At 39.1% G+C, this 19233-nt stretch overlaps 1 protein-coding gene across 4 annotated transcripts in view; it reads left to right on the plus strand.

Annotated features, from left to right (window-relative positions):
- Nucleotides 1-19233, plus strand: part of NEK10 (NIMA related kinase 10) — a 219079-nt gene that overhangs the window by 181747 nt on the left and 18099 nt on the right. For all 4 annotated transcript variants that reach the window (XM_045537804.1, XM_045537820.1, XM_045537816.1 and 1 more), the window contains 2 exons: nucleotides 9480-9580; nucleotides 18054-18164. In XM_045537804.1, the coding sequence (XP_045393760.1) occupies nucleotides 9480-9580; nucleotides 18054-18164 (212 nt within the window). The remainder of the gene's footprint in view (nucleotides 1-9479; nucleotides 9581-18053; nucleotides 18165-19233) is intronic.

Genomic DNA, 19233 nt, shown 5'->3' on the forward strand with positions numbered 1-19233 from the left:
CGAGGTCAGTGTGACTTGGGTGATGATTGTAGCACAGTATACAAAATAATTGAGTTAATGGAGAAAGGTATGTCTCTCAAATTTCAATTTTCCATTATTAATGATTTTTCACATATTTTTAAAAAAGTTTGAATATTTACAAATACCCTTTGAAATGATTTGCCACACAAATTTGAGTGTTGAGGATGGTGACAGATGCGCCCATAGAAATGAGAAACCTAGACATTAAGGACCTTAGGTTCCTGTGGACTCTTTCGCACATAAACCATATCATTTTATACATATAGACCTTTAACCAGATTATTCCTTTATAGAAATGTGAGCACCAACAACTTAGAATCTATCCATGTGTTGGCTCCTATTTGGGGAGTAGTTTACTTTTTTAGAACCTCAGACAGAGTACATTTAACCCACAGGGAGAATTAATCATTAATTCAGTTATTAAGCTTCTATTAAATCCATTTGTTCAAGAAAAATGTTGAAACCACTAAGGTTGTGGCCAAACCATTCTCTAATGGCTGCTGCGGCAGTCCACTGTCCTGAAAGCAGGAGGCCTCTTTCTTCCCTCCAGGTCACCTACCTGCCCCCCATTACAGCTGAGAACGTGTTATTCTTAATTGACATTGCTCGGTATGGATTCAAAAGATTGTCGAGGATGTTTTAGATAGTGTGTCAACTATAATTTTTTATTATAGTAACTACATATTATTTCTTCTCATAATTGGAGTGCAAGAACACAATTCTTACAGTTATTTTTAGCAAGTGTTTGAGTATTTTTATTTAACCCATTAATGATAGAATTGTGTAGAAGACAAAAGAGCTGATTCCAAGAGCATTTGGAGAACAGGGATTTGTATAGTTAGGCAAGAAAGCAAAGCTGAAATAAGATTGCTAAATCAAGCATAAGGCCAGCTAAATTTCTACAGGGCAATAAAACTAAATCATTTTTGTCATCAAGCTCTTGACCAGGTATAAAATCATAACAATATATCAATTTCTACAGGTTAACTGCTAACACTATGGAGCTATAAACTGCATACTTCTTTATTGGTGTAGATTGTTAGTTAAATATACTATGACATTACCCAAGAGTATTAGATTAAGATTAAGTGGGGTTATTAGAAAATGCTCTAGCATGCTATCAGAGAATCAAGCAATCACCATTTTGCCTATTTTCCACATTTGGGTTAAATTTTTCTTGTCCAGGCAACTGAATGGGGATGGGGTGGGGAGAGGAAGCATTTCTTTGGGTTTCATTTAGCTGAGTTGGTTAGCCTTCGCATCCATAGTGGTGAACAGCATGGTTTTCACACCACAGCACTTTTTTCTTGAGAATTCTGGGCTTCATCAATGGAATTGAATTTCAGAGAAGAAAAATTTCCTTTCCTAGGAGTAAAGGGAGCTAGTGTGACTTGATCAGCGATTGTAGCATAGTACAAGAAATAACTAGATCATTGGAGAAGAGTCAGGTTCTATGAACTAGACCAAGTTCATATGCTATTTTTAGCCTACACAGTAAGGAATAAAAACATAACTTTCTATATTTTCCCAAATCTGAACTTACTATCTATATTAACTGATTTCAAAAAACATAATCAATTGACCTACAGGTAAATTTCAACATATTGGTGATTTCTTTATCATATCAAACTTAAAGTCTGATATCAGACAAATCGAGGATTGCTCTTCTGTCTCTTCTCCTTCCCCGGGTGGAATTTGTTCCAAGGGCTTAGTCAGCATTATGGCACTGGGGCTTTGTGACTGCCTGTGCTGGCATTGATCTGATTATTGGGTGTAGTCATTTTTCCACCTTTGTGTCCAAAGAAGTGGCACAACCCTACCTGACTTCCAGCTCCTGGTCCATGTTTCCACCCATGGCTGTGTCCCCTTGACATGAAAGCAAGTCCTCTGTAGGGCAAGCTCTCTTGCTCCGTCAGCTCACTTTCTCAGGGACCTCGGGAGGGGTGGCCTGCCCTTCCTCACCTCTCTGGGCATGGAGACTTGGGAACTCAGCAGAAGCTCTCTGCTCTGATACCCCAGGGAGCTATGTCTACTTCCTCCTGTCCGCTGTGCCATAGTGGCGTGGGGAACATCAGCATGACTGAGTCCTCTCAGAGTTCCCTGTGGGACTGAGGCAGGCAGCCTCACCACTTTTGAATCTCTAAACTTTGAGATTGAGCTCTAGCATCCAACTCTCCCTTCCTTGCTGCCCCCACTCCAGACTCTGCCCAAAGTGAGCTGGAGTTTGGACCTTTCCTGAGGCTTTTTTTCTTGTCTCCTTGTCCTCCATCCTCAGAGAAGCGTATCTCACCCAGGAGAGGCAGAAAGAAGAGTTTGTTCAACAAAAGTTATTTCTAATCTTTCTGCCTTCTGCTTAGACTATTACTTTTTAAAGCCCAGGAACTTACTCTCTCTGTTCCTGGTTCCTCTCCGCCGTCGCATCTTGGGGCGATGCTCTCCTCACACTCTGCTGCTTGACTGGGGGAGGCTCCTGGGGTCAAAAGTAAGTGTAAGAAATAATACAGCAGTAAATTCTCCACATCTTTCCATGTGTATTATGTAGCCATTTCCAGGAATTTCAATTTCAAAAATCCTGTGGTTATATTTTATATTCTAAAAAATTAACTGAAGAGATAGCAATTTTGAAATTGGAAGAACCCTAACCCTCAAACATACCAAAAATATTAAGCCTGGACAGGATATAAGGCATATTACATAAATGAGATTCAGTCAGAAGTCAAGAGTGAAGGACTTCAAAGCAGCCTTGCTTCTGTGGCCTTTAAACAGCTTGTTTCAGAAGTTTCAAATGAAAAGGGCGTTTGTTGCCTGATCACCCAGAAGGTGAAAGGAGCTGATGCTTTGACTCGGCTTCCTGCCATCCTGTGGGAAATTCCATCAGGGGAGGGGGACAGCGGGGGAACTGGGCCCAGACTGTCAAGTCCCTCTCTGACAATTCCTGCCTGACTGTGGAACGGTCTGTTGGTCTGCGTGGGAAGTATCCCACCCCATGCCCCAGCCTCCCAGTCTTCATCTTCTCTGTCACTTCCCACTCTCTTTGGATGGGACATCATTCTCTTAATCACTCAGCCCCAAGCTTCTGCAATCCTCAGCCCCTGCTCCCCCCACACAGATAGTCTCCACACGCTGTAGACTTATTCCACCCCGTAGTGTATATCACCTCAGCCCCCTTTGTTTTTTTCCCATTTTGACCATGCTCCCATTTCCACTGAAGAAACCAAGGCCCAAAGAAGTTGTGACTTGACTAGAACCATGTTCCTGGTACCTGGCAGAGAGAGAAAATTTAAGCCAGGCCTTCTGACTTCAGCTCCAGGCATCTTCTTATGAGGTCACCTTTCATGAAATACAGTCACCCTTATGGCTCCTCACCATGTGTGGCCCCTGGCTACCTCTTTAGCTGCGCACATACTATTCCTTTTTATTGTTCTGCACTCCAGCTAAACTGGACGCTTTGCTATTCTTCAAATGCGGCCCTCACTTAGCCGACTCTTCCCTTTGCTGGAACTGTTCCTTCTGTTAACACTAGGAGGCCACCACTCAAATACACCTTCCCGCACACCCAGCCCATGCCCTGTGCCTGCCAAAGGCTCCTAATTCTCCATGGTTTGCTCAAATGTGACCTTTGCATCCACTCTTTATCCCCCATCCACGGTTCTCCGGGAGAACCTCCCATGAAACCCCTGTGAGTGCAAAATCGTTCATCTAACCAGGGACACAGGGATTGATTGCTGAACATTTGTAGATTTGAAATATAATTAAGGTACTTTATTTCCTTGTTACAAAAGGAAAGGAAAGAGGTAAAGTGAATTTGTATTGTCTTTTGACAGGACAGTTGGTCCGATATAGAGAAGCTCATGTGTGTTTTGGCCTCATTCATTAAAAAAATATATTTTTTCCTTCTTCACAGACTGCCGCCGCCCCCTCCAACCTTTCTTTTCTCCAGTTGTCCAAAAATTCCTGATTCTTAACAGAGAGAATCCAGAAAACTAATAAGTTGATACCATATCTTGGTCAACGGGGAGAACACAGTATACTCTATTTTTCATTCGATTTGCAGTAATTGACAGCTTCAGGGTGTACATTGTAAATTGTAGTTTCCATAGATTGGATATATAGTGTAAATCAAGTCTGAAAGCACCAGGAATGGGCAACTAACTTGGCTGTTTTATTATTTTGCTATGAGATAATGGAATATAGTATACTGTGCACATTCCAAAGACCTAATGCTTCCAATTTGTTGCATGTATGTGCTTTCCAAAAATATTTATTAGTCTATTAAATGTTCAAAGGGATAGGTAGAACATCATGTTAAAAGTAGCAATCCCTTTCAAGAAAGGAAATAGTATTTCAGGCTGGCAAGGAGTGTAGGTATTATTTTGTATTTGCAGCAACCAGAGGGATTGTCCATCATCACACAGCCTCCTAGGGATGGCTTTAGGAGTAAAACTGGGAGCCCCTTAACTGCCATGTAGACCGAGTCAGTGTAGTAGTGTTTTAGGGCCCACCTGGTTTTGTGTCCCAGCACTCACTTGCTCTGTGATCTTGGTTGGACATTTTCTTTAATCTCCCTAAGGCTCACTGTCTTAATCGGTTTGGGCTGCTATAAGAAAATACTATAAACTGGGTGGCTTATAAACAACAGAAGTTTATTTCTCAAGTTCTGGGGGCTAGAAGTCCAAGATCGAGGCATTGGCAAGTTCAGTGTCTGGTAAGAGCCTGCTTCCTGGTTCACAGATGGCTCCTTCAAACTGTGTCCTCACGTGGTGGAAGTGGTGACCAAGCTCTCGCCAGCCTCTTTTATAAGGTCACTGATCCCGTTCATGAGAGCTGCACCCCCATAGGCACTGCCACCTAATACCATCACTTTGGTATTGCTCAATGTATGAGTTTTAGGAGCACAGAAACGTTCAGACCACAGCACTCAGTGTCCTAATGTATAAAACTGGGATCATAACAGCCACCCTTTAGAGTGGTTGTGTGGATTAGATGAGATTAAATGTGGAAAATACTTCCCAGTCTCTTGCCCAAGACCACGCTAAGAAAGCACTGCTCTTGGCCTGGTGCGGTGGCTCACGCTTGTAATCCTAGCCCTCTGGGAGGCCGAGGCGGGTGGATCGCTCAAGGTCAGGAGTTTGAGACCAACCTGAGCGAGACCCCGTCTCTACTAAAAATAGAAATAAATTATCTGGACAACTAAAAATGTATACAGAAAAAATTAGCCGGGCATAGTGGCGCATGCCTGTAGTCCCAGCTACTTGGGAGGCTGAGACAGGAGGATCGCTTAAGCCCAGGAGTTTGAGGTTGCTGTGAGCTAGGCTGACGCCACGGCACTCACTGTAGCCCGGGCAACAGAGTGAGACTCTGTCTCAAAAAAAAAAAAAAAAAAGAAAGCACTGCTCTTTCTGCAGGTCCTCCTACCTAACACTCCAGGTGGAAAATATAGCTCTTTAGTGTCATGCTGACCACAGAGAAAGCTAGCAAATACAATTACTTTTAATTTTTGACACTTTTAAGTAAATTACCTCTTATAAGGAATTTTTTAGTTTCCTTCAATGTCTTAAGACACTAGTCAAATTTACTACTTCAATAAAAACAATAAAAATACAAAGTATTACAATCTTTTAAACCTTGCTTTTATTTAAATTTTAAGGGGACCAAATATCATATACATTTTGCAGTAGGAAATACCACATAGATATGACTGACATTGCACATGAACTATGATCAGTGTCACTAATTTTTTTAAGGAAAAATTCTTCTAATAAAAATATTCTTAGGACAAAACTGTCAAAATATATGCTGAATTTCTTTGTGAATCATTAGGAAGTATAATATTTTCAGTGAGCTAATCTGAAAGATTTATTGAGCGAGAATGCTTTAAAACTAGGTAACATGATTTGGCTAACATTTGCCATGAACCTAGTAGTTATTAATCTTTAAATGAAGAATAAAAATAAAAGAAGATAGGTATTTGGATTTTTATAATTTTGTTTTCCTAAAATCTTTAAAAAGCTAAATAAATATATATTTTGGTGTAGGAGAATATTAAACAAATGTGAGATTCGATCAGGTAGAAAATGAGGAAGAATGGTTCTCATACCTAGGATTAGCTCAACTTGTCCAGGAAATCAAGAGAGTTTGCAAATGTAGACCCCTCGCATCATTTTCAGTCCCAAGTTTTCTTTCTCTTCCCAATCCTAACTCATGACACAGTTTAGTGATCCTGCCAGAGCACCCAGTAATGCTGAACTCGCGGTGGGATCCCAGCTTGCCTTGATGCAGTAGCAGCAGCTACCTGAGAGGCTGTTCTGGTGGTACCTTAGTCTAGGTGGTAGGAGTGGGAAATGCCCTTTAAATAGAAAGGAAGCAACAGATGAGGTGAAAATGCTTTTAACATATAAAATGCAATAAAAGTATTAGTATTCAGAGTATATAAACAGTATTTTACAAATCAATAAGAACAAAGAAGCATGGGGTACAAGCAAGAAATTCACCAAAGAAGTACAATAACGTCACTAACATTTAGATAAATACAAAATAGGAAAAAAATTAAATTGGCAAAATTGTAAAGTCTGGTAATATGTAGTGTTAACCGAGGTATAGAAGAATGGATTCTTTTCTTGTCAGAGTATAAAGTGATCCAGCCACTTTAAAATGTATTTGTTACAATAAGAAATGTGTGTGTCCTTGGGCCCAGTTACTTCATTTCTCCTTGTCTACCCTAAAAGAACTCTTGTACTTATTCACAATGAGGCATGCACATGTATACTCACTGCAACATCACTTATAATCATGACAAGTTGAAAGCAACGTAAGTGTCCATCAAGACAGAAGTGGCTACGTAAACTACATACTACATCCAGAACACGCAGTACTATTGCAACATACTCAATAGTTGTAGAGAATAAGCTAGAACTGGGTGTTCTGATAAAAAAGTTCTCCATGATAGACTGAGTGGGAATAAAATTATAAAGCAGCTATGTGATGTGATGTGTCACTATTTGTTTAAAAAGAAAAGGAGGAAGGGAGGAAGGGAGGGAGGAGGAAGGACTACTATAGATTTTCTATAATAGTAGCTTTCAAACTCTTGGAAGTGACCATCGAGCAGAAGCACATTTTATATCTTGACTGAGTGGACCCTTGCAATGCACTCTGAAATTCTTTGATCTAGTTTCAATGCATTCCATTCCATTTTTAAAAATGCTGGTCATGACTCATTAAATTGATTTCAGGTCTTAACTGAAGTTTGAAAAATACTGTTTTGAGGCACCCACATATGGATGCAAATGGATGGAAAAGTGACTGGAAGGCAACCACCACTCTAATATCAGAGGCTACTTCTGGGGAGGTGGCTGGGATGGGTGGTGGCTCCGGGAAGCCTTGAGCCTCATTTGGAACCCTAAGGTTTCTGTTTGCTTGCTTGCTTGCTTGTTTTATTTTTTAGAGAATAAGCAATTATAACTATTTTCAGAAGTTAGGGATTTCCTGGGATTGAGAGGGTAGTGGTCAAACATTCTTAAGAAACATAATTTTTAAGTTAAATTGAATAGTTGATTAGTTCAGAAGGCAGGCATTCTAGCTAACTCTCTCTGTTTTTGTATTTAGGGCCACAGATGAGCACATGCTTGTGGCAAGGTAGAGTCAAACCTATGTGATATTCCACTCAAAATGTCATCACAAACCTAAGAACTCTCTGCCATGCTGTGAGATTTTAACTCATTATCTATGAATGTTGCATCTGTAAATCAAAAACATGAAGTAATTAATATAAAAATGATCAAAACTCAAGCTCTCCATTTTCAGAAAACACAAAGTTAATGTTTTTGTAGCAACATCAACTTGGCCATGTTACACAGTATCTCATTTTTTTGGCATGAGTCTAGATAAACAATTAGTTACATTTTAGGGATTATTTCTGCAAGGGGCACCACTGTAGGAAATATGGCATAGGTATACTTGGCCATCCCTACAAGCTGGAGCAGACAACTGCAGTTCTCCACTTTCTGTTTTAGAGCTAAATTAATTTTTTCTGATTTGCCTTTAGATTTTTACCCCAACGGTGACTTATTAAACCTCATCTTAATGATAAAATAATTGACACTTTAAAGGGGTTAGACACAGTGTCCAGGTGAGATAGATCTTCAAATTCCAAACTTTTAAACAAGGTATTAACTGCAGATGAACTAGAACTAGATTATTTCTTGTGCTAATTTCTTAACTAAGATATCCGTAAAGAAAATATTATTTCTTTAAACGTTTATATTTTATTTTATTCTTTATTGCATTTTGTGTCATAAATATAAATTTTCATAAGCTTATAATAAAACAACTTGAGTCTTTTAAGCAAACACATTAAATTTTCTTTCTAAATGTCTTGAAAACAAAATATTTATGGTAAAATATGCAAGCTTTCTCAGAAAACACGTATGTAAGAATCATTTTTTAAAAATCTTAGCTGTTGCTAAAGCAATGATTATATTCATATTTAATTTCATAGAGGCTCAATGTTGTATAAAGGGAAGAAAATACTTTGAGACTTTTTTTGAAAAGGGAAATTGGCAAGAGAAGTATTGTTGCAGAAGCATGCTCTGGCTTAAGGGGAGAATGGAAAAGAAAAGGAGGAAGAAGAGAAAGGAAGGAGGAAAATACACATCACACATATGAAGTCTCTGTTCCATTTTCTCCAGTGTGGTTCTGTGGGTGAAAGGAGGCAGAGGTGGCCTTGTAACTAATCTAGAAATTAAAGTCATTCCTTTAAATAATCTTATATTCTTCATTTAAAATGGACCATCTGTGGCTATAACAGGAAGCTGGGGAAGCAACTCCCTTGCAATTTGACATGATGTTAGCCTGAAACTGTGAAGGGGGTGTGGCTCTATGATGAGAATCCAATATAAATTATAAATGTGTCCTATTTAGACCTGTAATTTTCATCCAGGTGAACATTATAATTTGTAATAATCAAGAATTTGAAAGTTACTTAATCCTAGTTAAGAGGATTTTTGGATTTTTTTGCTTTGTAAGATTGCTTATTCAGTGTTTACATTTAGTAGTTTTGATAACATTAGTTTTAAGGCATGTTATAGAGGGCATAATGAATTAAAAATTTAAAAGCATTATATCCTCTTAACTATACGTGTCTGAAGCCTGGCTTTTCGGTGGTCACAGTGTCCAAGGCACCTGATGGCAGCCTGCTGTAATTGCAAGCAAAATGTCCAAAAGCTAAGCAGTCTTTCAAATATTGTAGGAAACATCATTACGTTACATAGACGTCTGAGAAGTAAAGGGAAGATTGTTTGTTTCATATCACAAAATATTGAAGTGTTACAGGGTCTCTGCGTACTGTCTCATTGGTAGGGTGAGGTATTTGCTTTAAAATATTTGTGAGAATTTTACTTCATTTTCCACTACTATCACTTTTGAAAGAGAACTTAACTAACTATAGAATTTATCACCCACAGCATCTGCAGGGATTGCTGTGTCCCAGAGGAAAGTACGTCAGATCAGTGATCCTATTCAGCAGATATTAATTCAGCTGCACAAAATCATCTACATCACACAGGTCAGTGTTCTGGCTTTTTATTTTCTTTTCATCTTAAATGAAAATTTGGTGCTAATATTGCTGAAGAGCTACTTTGTGGGAGTTTCATTTAGAGTTAATACTTGTTCTTATTCTCCCCAACCACATATATTTGGGGAGGTTTTGGTTTAGCAACAGAGCTGGGAATGTAGTAAGGTAAAAAAGCAAATATGTCATATTTTCCCTATGACTCCTAACCTCGTCTTTCACTGTTAATGTCCAACCAAAAAAAAACTTTACACAAATAGCCCTTCAGTGTGGGGTGAAAGTGGAGACACAGCGGGCTTCTTTGCCCATAATCAGCTTTACTACAGGCAAAAAGGAGGAAAATGGTGCCTACCTATTAACCCTGAAGCTATTGGGTTGAAACCAGAACTTTTCAGAGATGGAAAGTCAAGCCACAAAAAATCCAGAATTGTTAAGACTTCTTTTTGATAAATCTTGGTGACTCCTAGGCACCAAGGAAACAATCAGTGCTGAAAAATGGCCGTTAATTATTGACAAAAATCTGTCCATTGATAAACAACTTAAATGTTAATTTACCAAAGGTAAATGTACAGTTATGTACTGTTAATAAAAAAGAAATTTTTGTTGACAAAGAAGTACAGACATTTGAACGTGAAAGTATTATTTTGAAGTTTAACATTGTATGTCTTTTGCAGTTTATTAATTCATTTATTATTTGATATATAATTATTAGGTACCTACTATGTGCCAGCATTATTCCAAGGCACTTAATGTATATCAGTGAACAAAACATATAAATATTCCCTCACCCTAAGATTCAAAGAGCCAATGGCAGGGATACTGTCAGTTGCCAATTGTGGCAATTCTGTTTATACCTGTAGGTACTGAAGAGAAATACCACTAGGTCATTTCCAACTGGGCCCATTGTAAGCCAAACTTGGGCTAATACTCTATCTCTCACCTGGTTAACCCTCTCCTCCCAAAAACCATTTTCATTATTGTACCACAGTGACATTATATGATTCTAGGAATTAGTGTCAATTTACAACCACTGCCTAGCATTCCCTGAAAGCCTGGGTATTTCCTTTTCCCCAGTGAACAGCCACTCTAGCAAATGGGTAAAAGTCTCTTTGGGGAAGGCTTGGAGGAAAATTTATAGTGTGTGCTTGTAGCAATGCTTCAGGGCCCTTCCTCAAGTGGTTTCAGCTTCCCTATTAATCAAGGGTCTTTGGGTCTTTGAATTGACTTGTCTGGAAACCATGTGAGAGGCTTTAACTCTCCACTGTGGCAATGGCAACTCAGGTCAGGTTTTTGTCTAGCAGACCTGGAGTTTCTTTTCTGTGAAATAGATCAAGGAATACTCTAGTAGGCAGAACATCTATTTCTTTTCCAGGAATACTCTACTCAATTAACCACCACTAAAGATCTCTGTGGGCCAAGGCGTTCTAACTAACAGTACATCCCTGCTGCCCTTTATGGTAAATGCTTGCAATTTGTCACTGGTGGTCAATTGCTGTCATTTGGCCTCTGCCAATTGGATACATTGGAATCATGCATCCTTCAGTGTCACACCTGGCCTATGAAGGAGAGCAACCATAAAGCTTTTCAAGGATGCTGGTGCTCCCCTCCGCAATGTGTTTCTCAATGCCTTAGTGAAAGGACTAGCTTCTGGGGGCACTTGCTGTGGTTGGAGAGTGGGTGTGCAGGTCACACATGGTATATCCACCTCATGTTCCTGTCTCTCTAAGCCTCTCTAATTCCCCCCTCCACATGCCAGAGAAGCTCTGGCATTTCATCCTCACTAGACACAGGCCACTGGGGAGTACAAGTCAACCAATCGACTAAGCTACCACCTCTAGCTGCATGAACTAATGTATTAAATCTGGAATTTCTAGTACGTGCATCCATATCAATGAATCCAGTCTGACATTGTGCTATATTTCACCTTTTTTGGCCTACCATTCTTGCAGTCCACTTCTGATCATATTCTCTGGGTTGTTGCTGATATGTAATGGTAAAATCTTTCAGTTCTTTTGGTGTATAAGCTATTTCCACCTGGTCATAGTATGTGGATTATATTGAAATATGACCCTAGTTATGAATTGACCCTCATTTTTGTGGGTCTTATGAGCATCCCTGTTTAAGACATTTGTCCCAGACAAGGCTGTCATATATAATTTTTAAGCAAAGAAAGGCTTGTCTTCTCAGACACAGGGTGACAAGCTATTTCCACTAGCAAAGAAGGCTCAGAGCAACTTGGGTTTCAAGACTGTTAGTTTTATCTGGGTCTAACAAGATATCCCTAGCTTTAGGATCCTATTTTTTTTCTAACTTTCACATGAGAAATTTGATGAAGTATGAATTCAACTGACATTGTAATGTCGTGACCTTCCCAATTTAATTTTGCATTTGATTATCAGCCATGTAAGTGCTGTGGAAGCACAAAGCAATGGCTTCTTTTAGGGCTGTCACGGACTCTTTTCAGCTCTCAGACCATGACTTGAGCTGAGAGTTAAAGTACCTAAATTTGTCATTTTGTTTGTGTAAGTGCTCCAGTGCACTTAGAAGAGTCCATTCTATACCACAGTCTTGACCATCACCACCTGACAGTGAAAACAGCAGCCATTTGGGCTTCCAAGGCACCTGCTTCAGTTGGCCTTTCATCAAGATGATAACCTGATTAATTGTGATGCCACTGCATGCCATGGATCACTAGCATCCCATGTCCTATTGGCAACAAACAAACAAAACTCGGCACTGGGATCAATTTCAAGGGCACAATCAAACCAATTCCCAAATCTTATCTGTATGAGTTCTTCTCCTGAGACATTCCTAGAACCTGAACCTGTATTAGTGAAGGTCCAGCCAGAAGCCACACAGTAATTTCAACAGGGAAGGTTTAATATAAAGATTTTTGTGAACTATAACACAGTATTATCTACTAAGGAGGGGAAGAGAAATATAAAGAATATAGGAAGAGCAGATAGGGAAGTCACAGTCTCTGGGGCTGAGGCAGAGCACCCAAGAAAGGAACAAATATGAAAGTGGACACTTCCACCCTGGGCTGAGGTCCAAACCTCATTAGAAAGGCCAGGAAAAATTGCTAAGGTGCTAAGCTGGAGAGATTTGAAGTTGAAGTGTCCCTCTGGGGGACCAGGGCAAGCCATCCACAGTGAGGTACCATGCTGTGGAACCTGGTGGGATAAGCATTTGAGGGTGTTATGCTGAGAAGCACCCTTTGTGGGACCAGGGGAGGCCACCCACTGGTAGGTGCTGCTTCCTGGGACTCTGTGGGAGCCATCTGCAGGCTTGGTGCCACTGGAACTGACTAGGGGTGAGCACCAACCACTAGGGGTCCCACATGTACTGTCCACTGGGAGCTGCTAGAGCAAGGTGAGACAGGAGCACCACTGGAAGCAGAGACGAATTCTTCCCTCCCCCAGTGTCCCGGCAGTGCCCATTTCTGATATAGCTTAGCATCCTGCCAGCTGGCAAGGGAGAAATGTTTCCAGTATCACAAGAAGGGTAATTAAGGGTGGGCTTAGAGCTGGCAGCATTGATAACTTAGCCTGGGGGAACCAGTCAAGGAACTGCCTTCTTTGGTACCTACCCAGCTCTGAATTCTCATTGCTTTCCCTTTGACTCTCTCTCTGGCCAGAGAGTCTTTAAGCCTGGGGCTGGGTAGCCTGGCTCTTATCTATCAAGTTTTGTCCAAAATCTGGTATTCCTTTTAGTCACCCTGACAGCTGCCTTTTTGAGGCACAAAAGTCTAAAATTGATTACTTTCCTCTCTATTTTCTGCTGTCAACCTTTCTCTTAGGCAATCACGTAGAATTGTCTAACTGATTAAATTGAAGAGGGTGCAGGGGTACAATGAAGAATTGTTGGAGGGAGAGAAGCTTGGTTAATCTGCCATATCTGTACTAAGTTAAAATATTATATTCAAAATGTATTTCCATTTAAATACTGATATGGAAATATGAGAAAAGCATTCTTAACTTTAGTGTTATGGAAATAGCTTTAAATAGCTTTTTAGTTACCTCATTACTAACTATTAAATTGAGAGTAATATCCTTTGAAATTTAAATATAGTTTCCATATGCCTGCCTTGCTAATTTTTATGTAATAAAAAACTTTTTAATGTATGTATTCCATTTCTTTATTGGATTTGAAAGTATTTTATTGCAAGAATGGAAACTAAATATGTTATTATTATGCCCTTAAACTGCCAGGATAACAAATGATTTCATATATTTTGGCAGGATGGCATTCCTTGCTACAAGTTCAGATATAACTATTATGATTTTAAAAATGTATTTCAAGAATACTTTAAAGTTTATGACATTGCACATAGTCAAGAATGATTCCCCTCTGGGAAATTTTAACTTAAGGTGCTAAACAAAGCCAATGTGTTTCAAATAAAGAAGAAAAATATACATCTAAATATTATGATAGTATATTTGTTATAGGTTAAAAACCAAGATCAGTCTTCCCTGTCTGCTAATTGCAAAGGAAAACTATTGAAAGTAACACTGAATTGACAAAACAAACAAACAAACAAACAAAACCCTTCTTGTTCACATATTTATTTACTACTCAGACTCTGACAGCCTTACAGTTGGTGGCTGCCCTGAACTGCAGGCCAGATACCTCCTATTATAACAACCAACAGATGAACTTACAGGGAAAACTTCTTACTTTTGGCTGGTGGTGGCCTTTCTTGTCCAGTTTCCATGGAGACAGATCTGAGAAAATCATCTAAAAGCAACGGTTCTACAAGGCAGGATATTAAAATCCTTACCCTGCCTTCACTGATTTGACCTCTGTTTTCATCAGAACTAAAATGGTAATCTCAAGACCAGCAAGCAAAGAACGAAATCAGAGGTTCATTTCCATTGCTGGAAACCAAAATCTATCTTTGGGCATATAAGGTGATTAAAGTACATATGCTACCTTTTAGTGTGAGTCTTTATGTGTTATTGCTTAGGTAAGGCCTGCATAGCCAAATTAAGCATTGGGTTTAACCCGATACTTATGTTTTGATTGTTTTGTTAAGCAAATGCTTTGAAAATCAGCATATAGAAACTTTTAAAAATTAAGCATCTGTCTCCTAGAGCTGCACTCGCCAACCCCTGGGCCATGGCCTGGTACCAGTCCGTGGCCTGTTAAGAACCAGGTGCATATCACTGCTTGAGCTCCACTACCCTCCCTGCCCCACTGTCCATGGAAAAATTGTCTTCCATGAAACTGGTCCCTGGTGCCAAAAAGGTTGGGTACCTCTGTCCTAGAGAGCAGACAGACAGTTTGAAGATCCTTTGGATTGCCCATTTTCCCAACCACAGTTATTGCCAACAAGAAAAAAAATGTGATTAAGAATAGCAATGGGCTGTCCTCAGATGAAAATTCTACTACTGGCTGTCATTGGTGAAACATACTGTGTTCTTTTCAGCAGTAGTGCTGGATAAAAATAGAACCATCCATACCCACTCATCTGGATTTCCTAGTTACTGATGGCAAGGGTGAATGAGATTAAACAAAGTAAAATACTTAGGGTAAAGTTGTGTGTTTCTCAAAATGACTAACATCTTCAGGGTTTGTAAATTCTAAGAAGGTGTTATACTTTGCATACTTATTTTGATGATAATATTTGAATATTTTGTTTTAGCATTTAGGGAAATCCCTTAAGCAGTAATATGTCAAAATAACTTTTTAAAAAATAGGATAAGACACTAATTTAAGTCACTATCAAATGGAGCCCTGTGAACTATGGATGGTCTTCTCATGCATTCTTTGAGTTACTAGAGAATGCAGGCAGTTCTTTGGAAAGAATCCATGAATGCTGCAACTTTGAGAAAACTAGTATAAAACATCCAGAAAGGTTTTACTTTTTCTTTTGTCACTTCCTGTGGTCTAGTAAAAACAGGCAAATAAGAACAAACTTAGATTTTAGACTTTGAGGAAGTCATTATCTTTTCAAGAATCAGTTCCTTCATTAGTAAGATAGGGGAGCTTATAGGACTATAGTAAGATCAATAGCTTCCTAATACTGCCCTGAGTATGCATCTTAAGTTGACTGGTAACTTACTCAAATGAGTTTTTATGAAGATTAATTCAGGCCATCAGGAGCAGTAAAAGCAATTCTAAGTTAACTAGAGGCTTATCAAGTTAAATGAATAGCAAGAATTTGCAGAGTATCTGAATTAATAATTTGATACCAGTAGCTGCCAGTACTGGGCTAAGTCCCCTTTGAAGGAACCTGTGAGGCCACTGGTGTTTCACACTTTTAGGTTTGCTGTAGCAGAGAAGGCTTGCTGTCTTTCCCTTTGACAGCCACACTGCAATCAGCTAGCAGTGTGCAGCAACTAGCCAGTCCTGGGCCAACACTGTCCTCTGGTTTTTGATTTGGGAAAGTGACAACTTCTGGTGCATAATAATATGAAATTATCTAACCCAGGGTCTTTTCAGGTACTTTTCTGGTCCCCTCACCACTCCAGCCCATCCCCTTGCCAGCAAAGTATGCACATGCATCTCCCTTCATTGCCTATTTCTACTCTAAGTTAAATTAATTTCTCTTTTGCTGTTCTCTCATGCACACATATATAATTTATACTCATTTTCCTTCTCATCTGTCTTCCAAATATTTGCCCCTTAATGCGGAGGTATCTCTCTCTCTGCCTCCTCCCACTCTCTCCTCTCCCCTGCTTTTCCTCCTCCACATTTCTTGATTTCCTTCTTTCATTCCATGTGAAAAGACAACAATAATTATGACTATTTGCTGGGGGTGAAGGGAGGAATCGCATCTGGATCATGGTAAAAGAAAGCTATAATATTGACATCAGAAGAGATCAGTAGAGACTCAGTGCTGCACCCTCAGTCCTGCAAAACATTTCAAAGTATATTAAAGGGTTTCAGTATCTCCAGAACAGTCTTATCTCCTCCCTAATTAAACCTACTTTGACTCTAGGATTAAAGATGCATTTCAAAAACATGTTTCAATTGCATTGTTTTTGTGTTTTACATAATTACAGTACTTCATAATAGGCCCTGCATCCCATTGTGCTTCGGATGACGAGCAGTTTGTGTTTGGCTATACAGTCAGCTGCTGTGAGCCCTTGTAGACCCTATTCTTGGCTCTGCCATTACCTTTTATATATATATTCCCCTCTTCTATCAAACTTGAGTGAAGAGATATACCTTGTTTTCATCAGGATAAGGGACGTTATACTGCACTGATATATGCTGAATCCCGTGGCTTGAGACAGGAGAGGTTTATTTCTAAGTCAAAGTTGGGTTGGTCAAGTGGCCCTGCTCTATCTTGTGGCCATGCCATCAGAATAGGGGGACTCCGTGCTCCTTGTGGTAGGGGAGGACAGACATGGAGGAAACACACTGGCTTTGGATTATCCCATCCTCCAAGCGGCACAAGTCATTTTTAATGGCTAAAAGTAGTCACATGGCACAGACTCAAACTGTGAGGGAGCCAGGAAAATGGAGGAAGAGTGGGGTGATAATTGTCTCTGACACATTCCTCTTTCTTTGATCTGAGCTTTGATTATATGCTTGTTTAATTTTGAGAGCTCATACTACCACATTTTCCTTCCCACTTAAACATCTTTTTTCTTACTGGTTCCTTTTCACTCCTTTCAATTTCTCTCCATAATTTAAACAAAACTAAATATTATTATAATCCTGAGACCCTTGTAATTCTGACCCTATTTCTTTCTGTTATCCTTCTTCCAAACTTTACTTCATCTCTCTGTGCTTTTCAGGACCTTTGATTTTCTTGCATAGATCTAATCTGCAAAGCATTACAAATGAGTTTTTTTAAATCCTAATTTTAATCTAATTATCGTGTTTTCTAAGATTCTAAAATGACATTCTATTAATAATACTCACTTATTAAATCTAGCTCATCCTGGTCCAGCCCTAATACATACTAATCCATTTTCTCTTTCTTCTGGATAAAATTGATCTCTAAAATCTGATCTCTCTCCAGCTGAAATTTCAGGAGCATTCACAAGCAGGCATCTCACTATATACTAATGTAGATATATGTTTCCTGGTCCAAAATATCAGATCCTTCAGAGCCAGCACCATGGCTGGGGTGTTTGGCATGACCCTGGGCATGCCACAAATGCCTAAACATATGATAAAATGCACCCTTCCTTTGTCAAGGCTGTTCTTTACAAAATTCAATATATGTGTGCAATTAATAAGTTATTTAGTTATTATATGAAAAATAATATCAGCAAGTGAAAGAACAATAAGATAAATGGAAGCAGCCCTTTGAAAGAGAGCAGAGGCAAATATTTCATTCCATCTGGGTCACAGGGTAAAAAACTACAGCATATAGTCATGCTATTTGCAGTAAAATTTAAATTCTTATTTAGTCTCGAGTGAATATTATTATATTGACACTCAGTAAATGCTGTTGGTAGTCAGCTGTGCAGTGACAATTTGTTTATAATGATTTTCTCATTTTATGCAGCTTCCTCCAGCTTTGCACCACAATTTGAAAAGAAGGGTTATAGAGAGATTCAAGAAGTCCCTCTTCAGCCAGCAGAGTAACCCTTGTAATTTGAAATCTGAAATTAAAAAGGTATGGTATTCTATAATTAGGAATTCTTTTGCTAACAAAAACACAAGAGTTACATTTTGCATCTCTTTTACTCTGTACTTTAAGCTCTCTATCCTCTGTTAAAGGTTATTATCACTGCTCAAGGTACTAAATTGAGGTTATGTCTTTGCCTCCAATTTTCTCACCTTTATTTCTGTGGCCCTTATTCTCAGATGACTAACAGAAAGTTCTTTCAGTTTTATTGTTTTTTCCTAAGAGTAAATGTTATTACATATCTTTAATTTGAAAGCTGTAGATTTTAGCCTCTTTTGGAGGATTATATTTCAGTATTTTTTTAGAATAATTTTTAACGAGCCCCTAAATTAGCTTTGCCACTCTGAAGAAGTCATTTAACCAAGAAGTCATGATTTTTATCACATATGAGGGTTGTCGGAACTATTCCTAAGGTTCTTTCCATCTTTGCCGTTCTACAGTCTCCCAAACTTCTGGTGCTAGCAAATATTTCTATTCATACATACAGAAACAAACCCACAAAGAGTCTGAAGCAACCAGGCAGAAGGAAAATTTTTTACCTCTGGTTAACAAAACTCGGTGATGGGAGATCCCCTTGTCCAGGCTGATAGGCTTTTTAACACAGCCCCTGAAAGTGGCCCTGAGGTCCCCATTCTCCTGTCTCTAAGGCCCAAGGTACAAGCAGTTTGGGTCCACCTGGGTAAAGATACTTGGTCCCACTTCAATTTCATATTTTTAAAAAAGTTTCATCATATGCTTAAACCTTGGTATGGTCATGCTGCCGGTGACCTTTTCCTTTAAGATTTCTCTTTAATGAATTCAATCTTAAATATAAATTTGCTTATTCATTATTCAGGAGATATGACAGGCTCTTTGATAAAAAATGCAAACAATATGTTTTGGCTTTGTTGTCTTCCACCAGGGGGGTCTGCACATACATACACAGAAAGGAAATGGGGGGAAATACACAGCTGCAGGTAAACAAAACATAAACCCTACCTCACCAGAGATTAGAGAGCAAGATTTCTTTCATGGCTATGTTGGCAAAAAGGGCCAAGAAAAGAACTAGAGGAGATAA

This window comes from Lemur catta, chromosome 1 (assembly GCF_020740605.2).
Source record: "Lemur catta isolate mLemCat1 chromosome 1, mLemCat1.pri, whole genome shotgun sequence".
Taxonomy (NCBI): Eukaryota; Metazoa; Chordata; class Mammalia; order Primates; family Lemuridae; genus Lemur; species Lemur catta.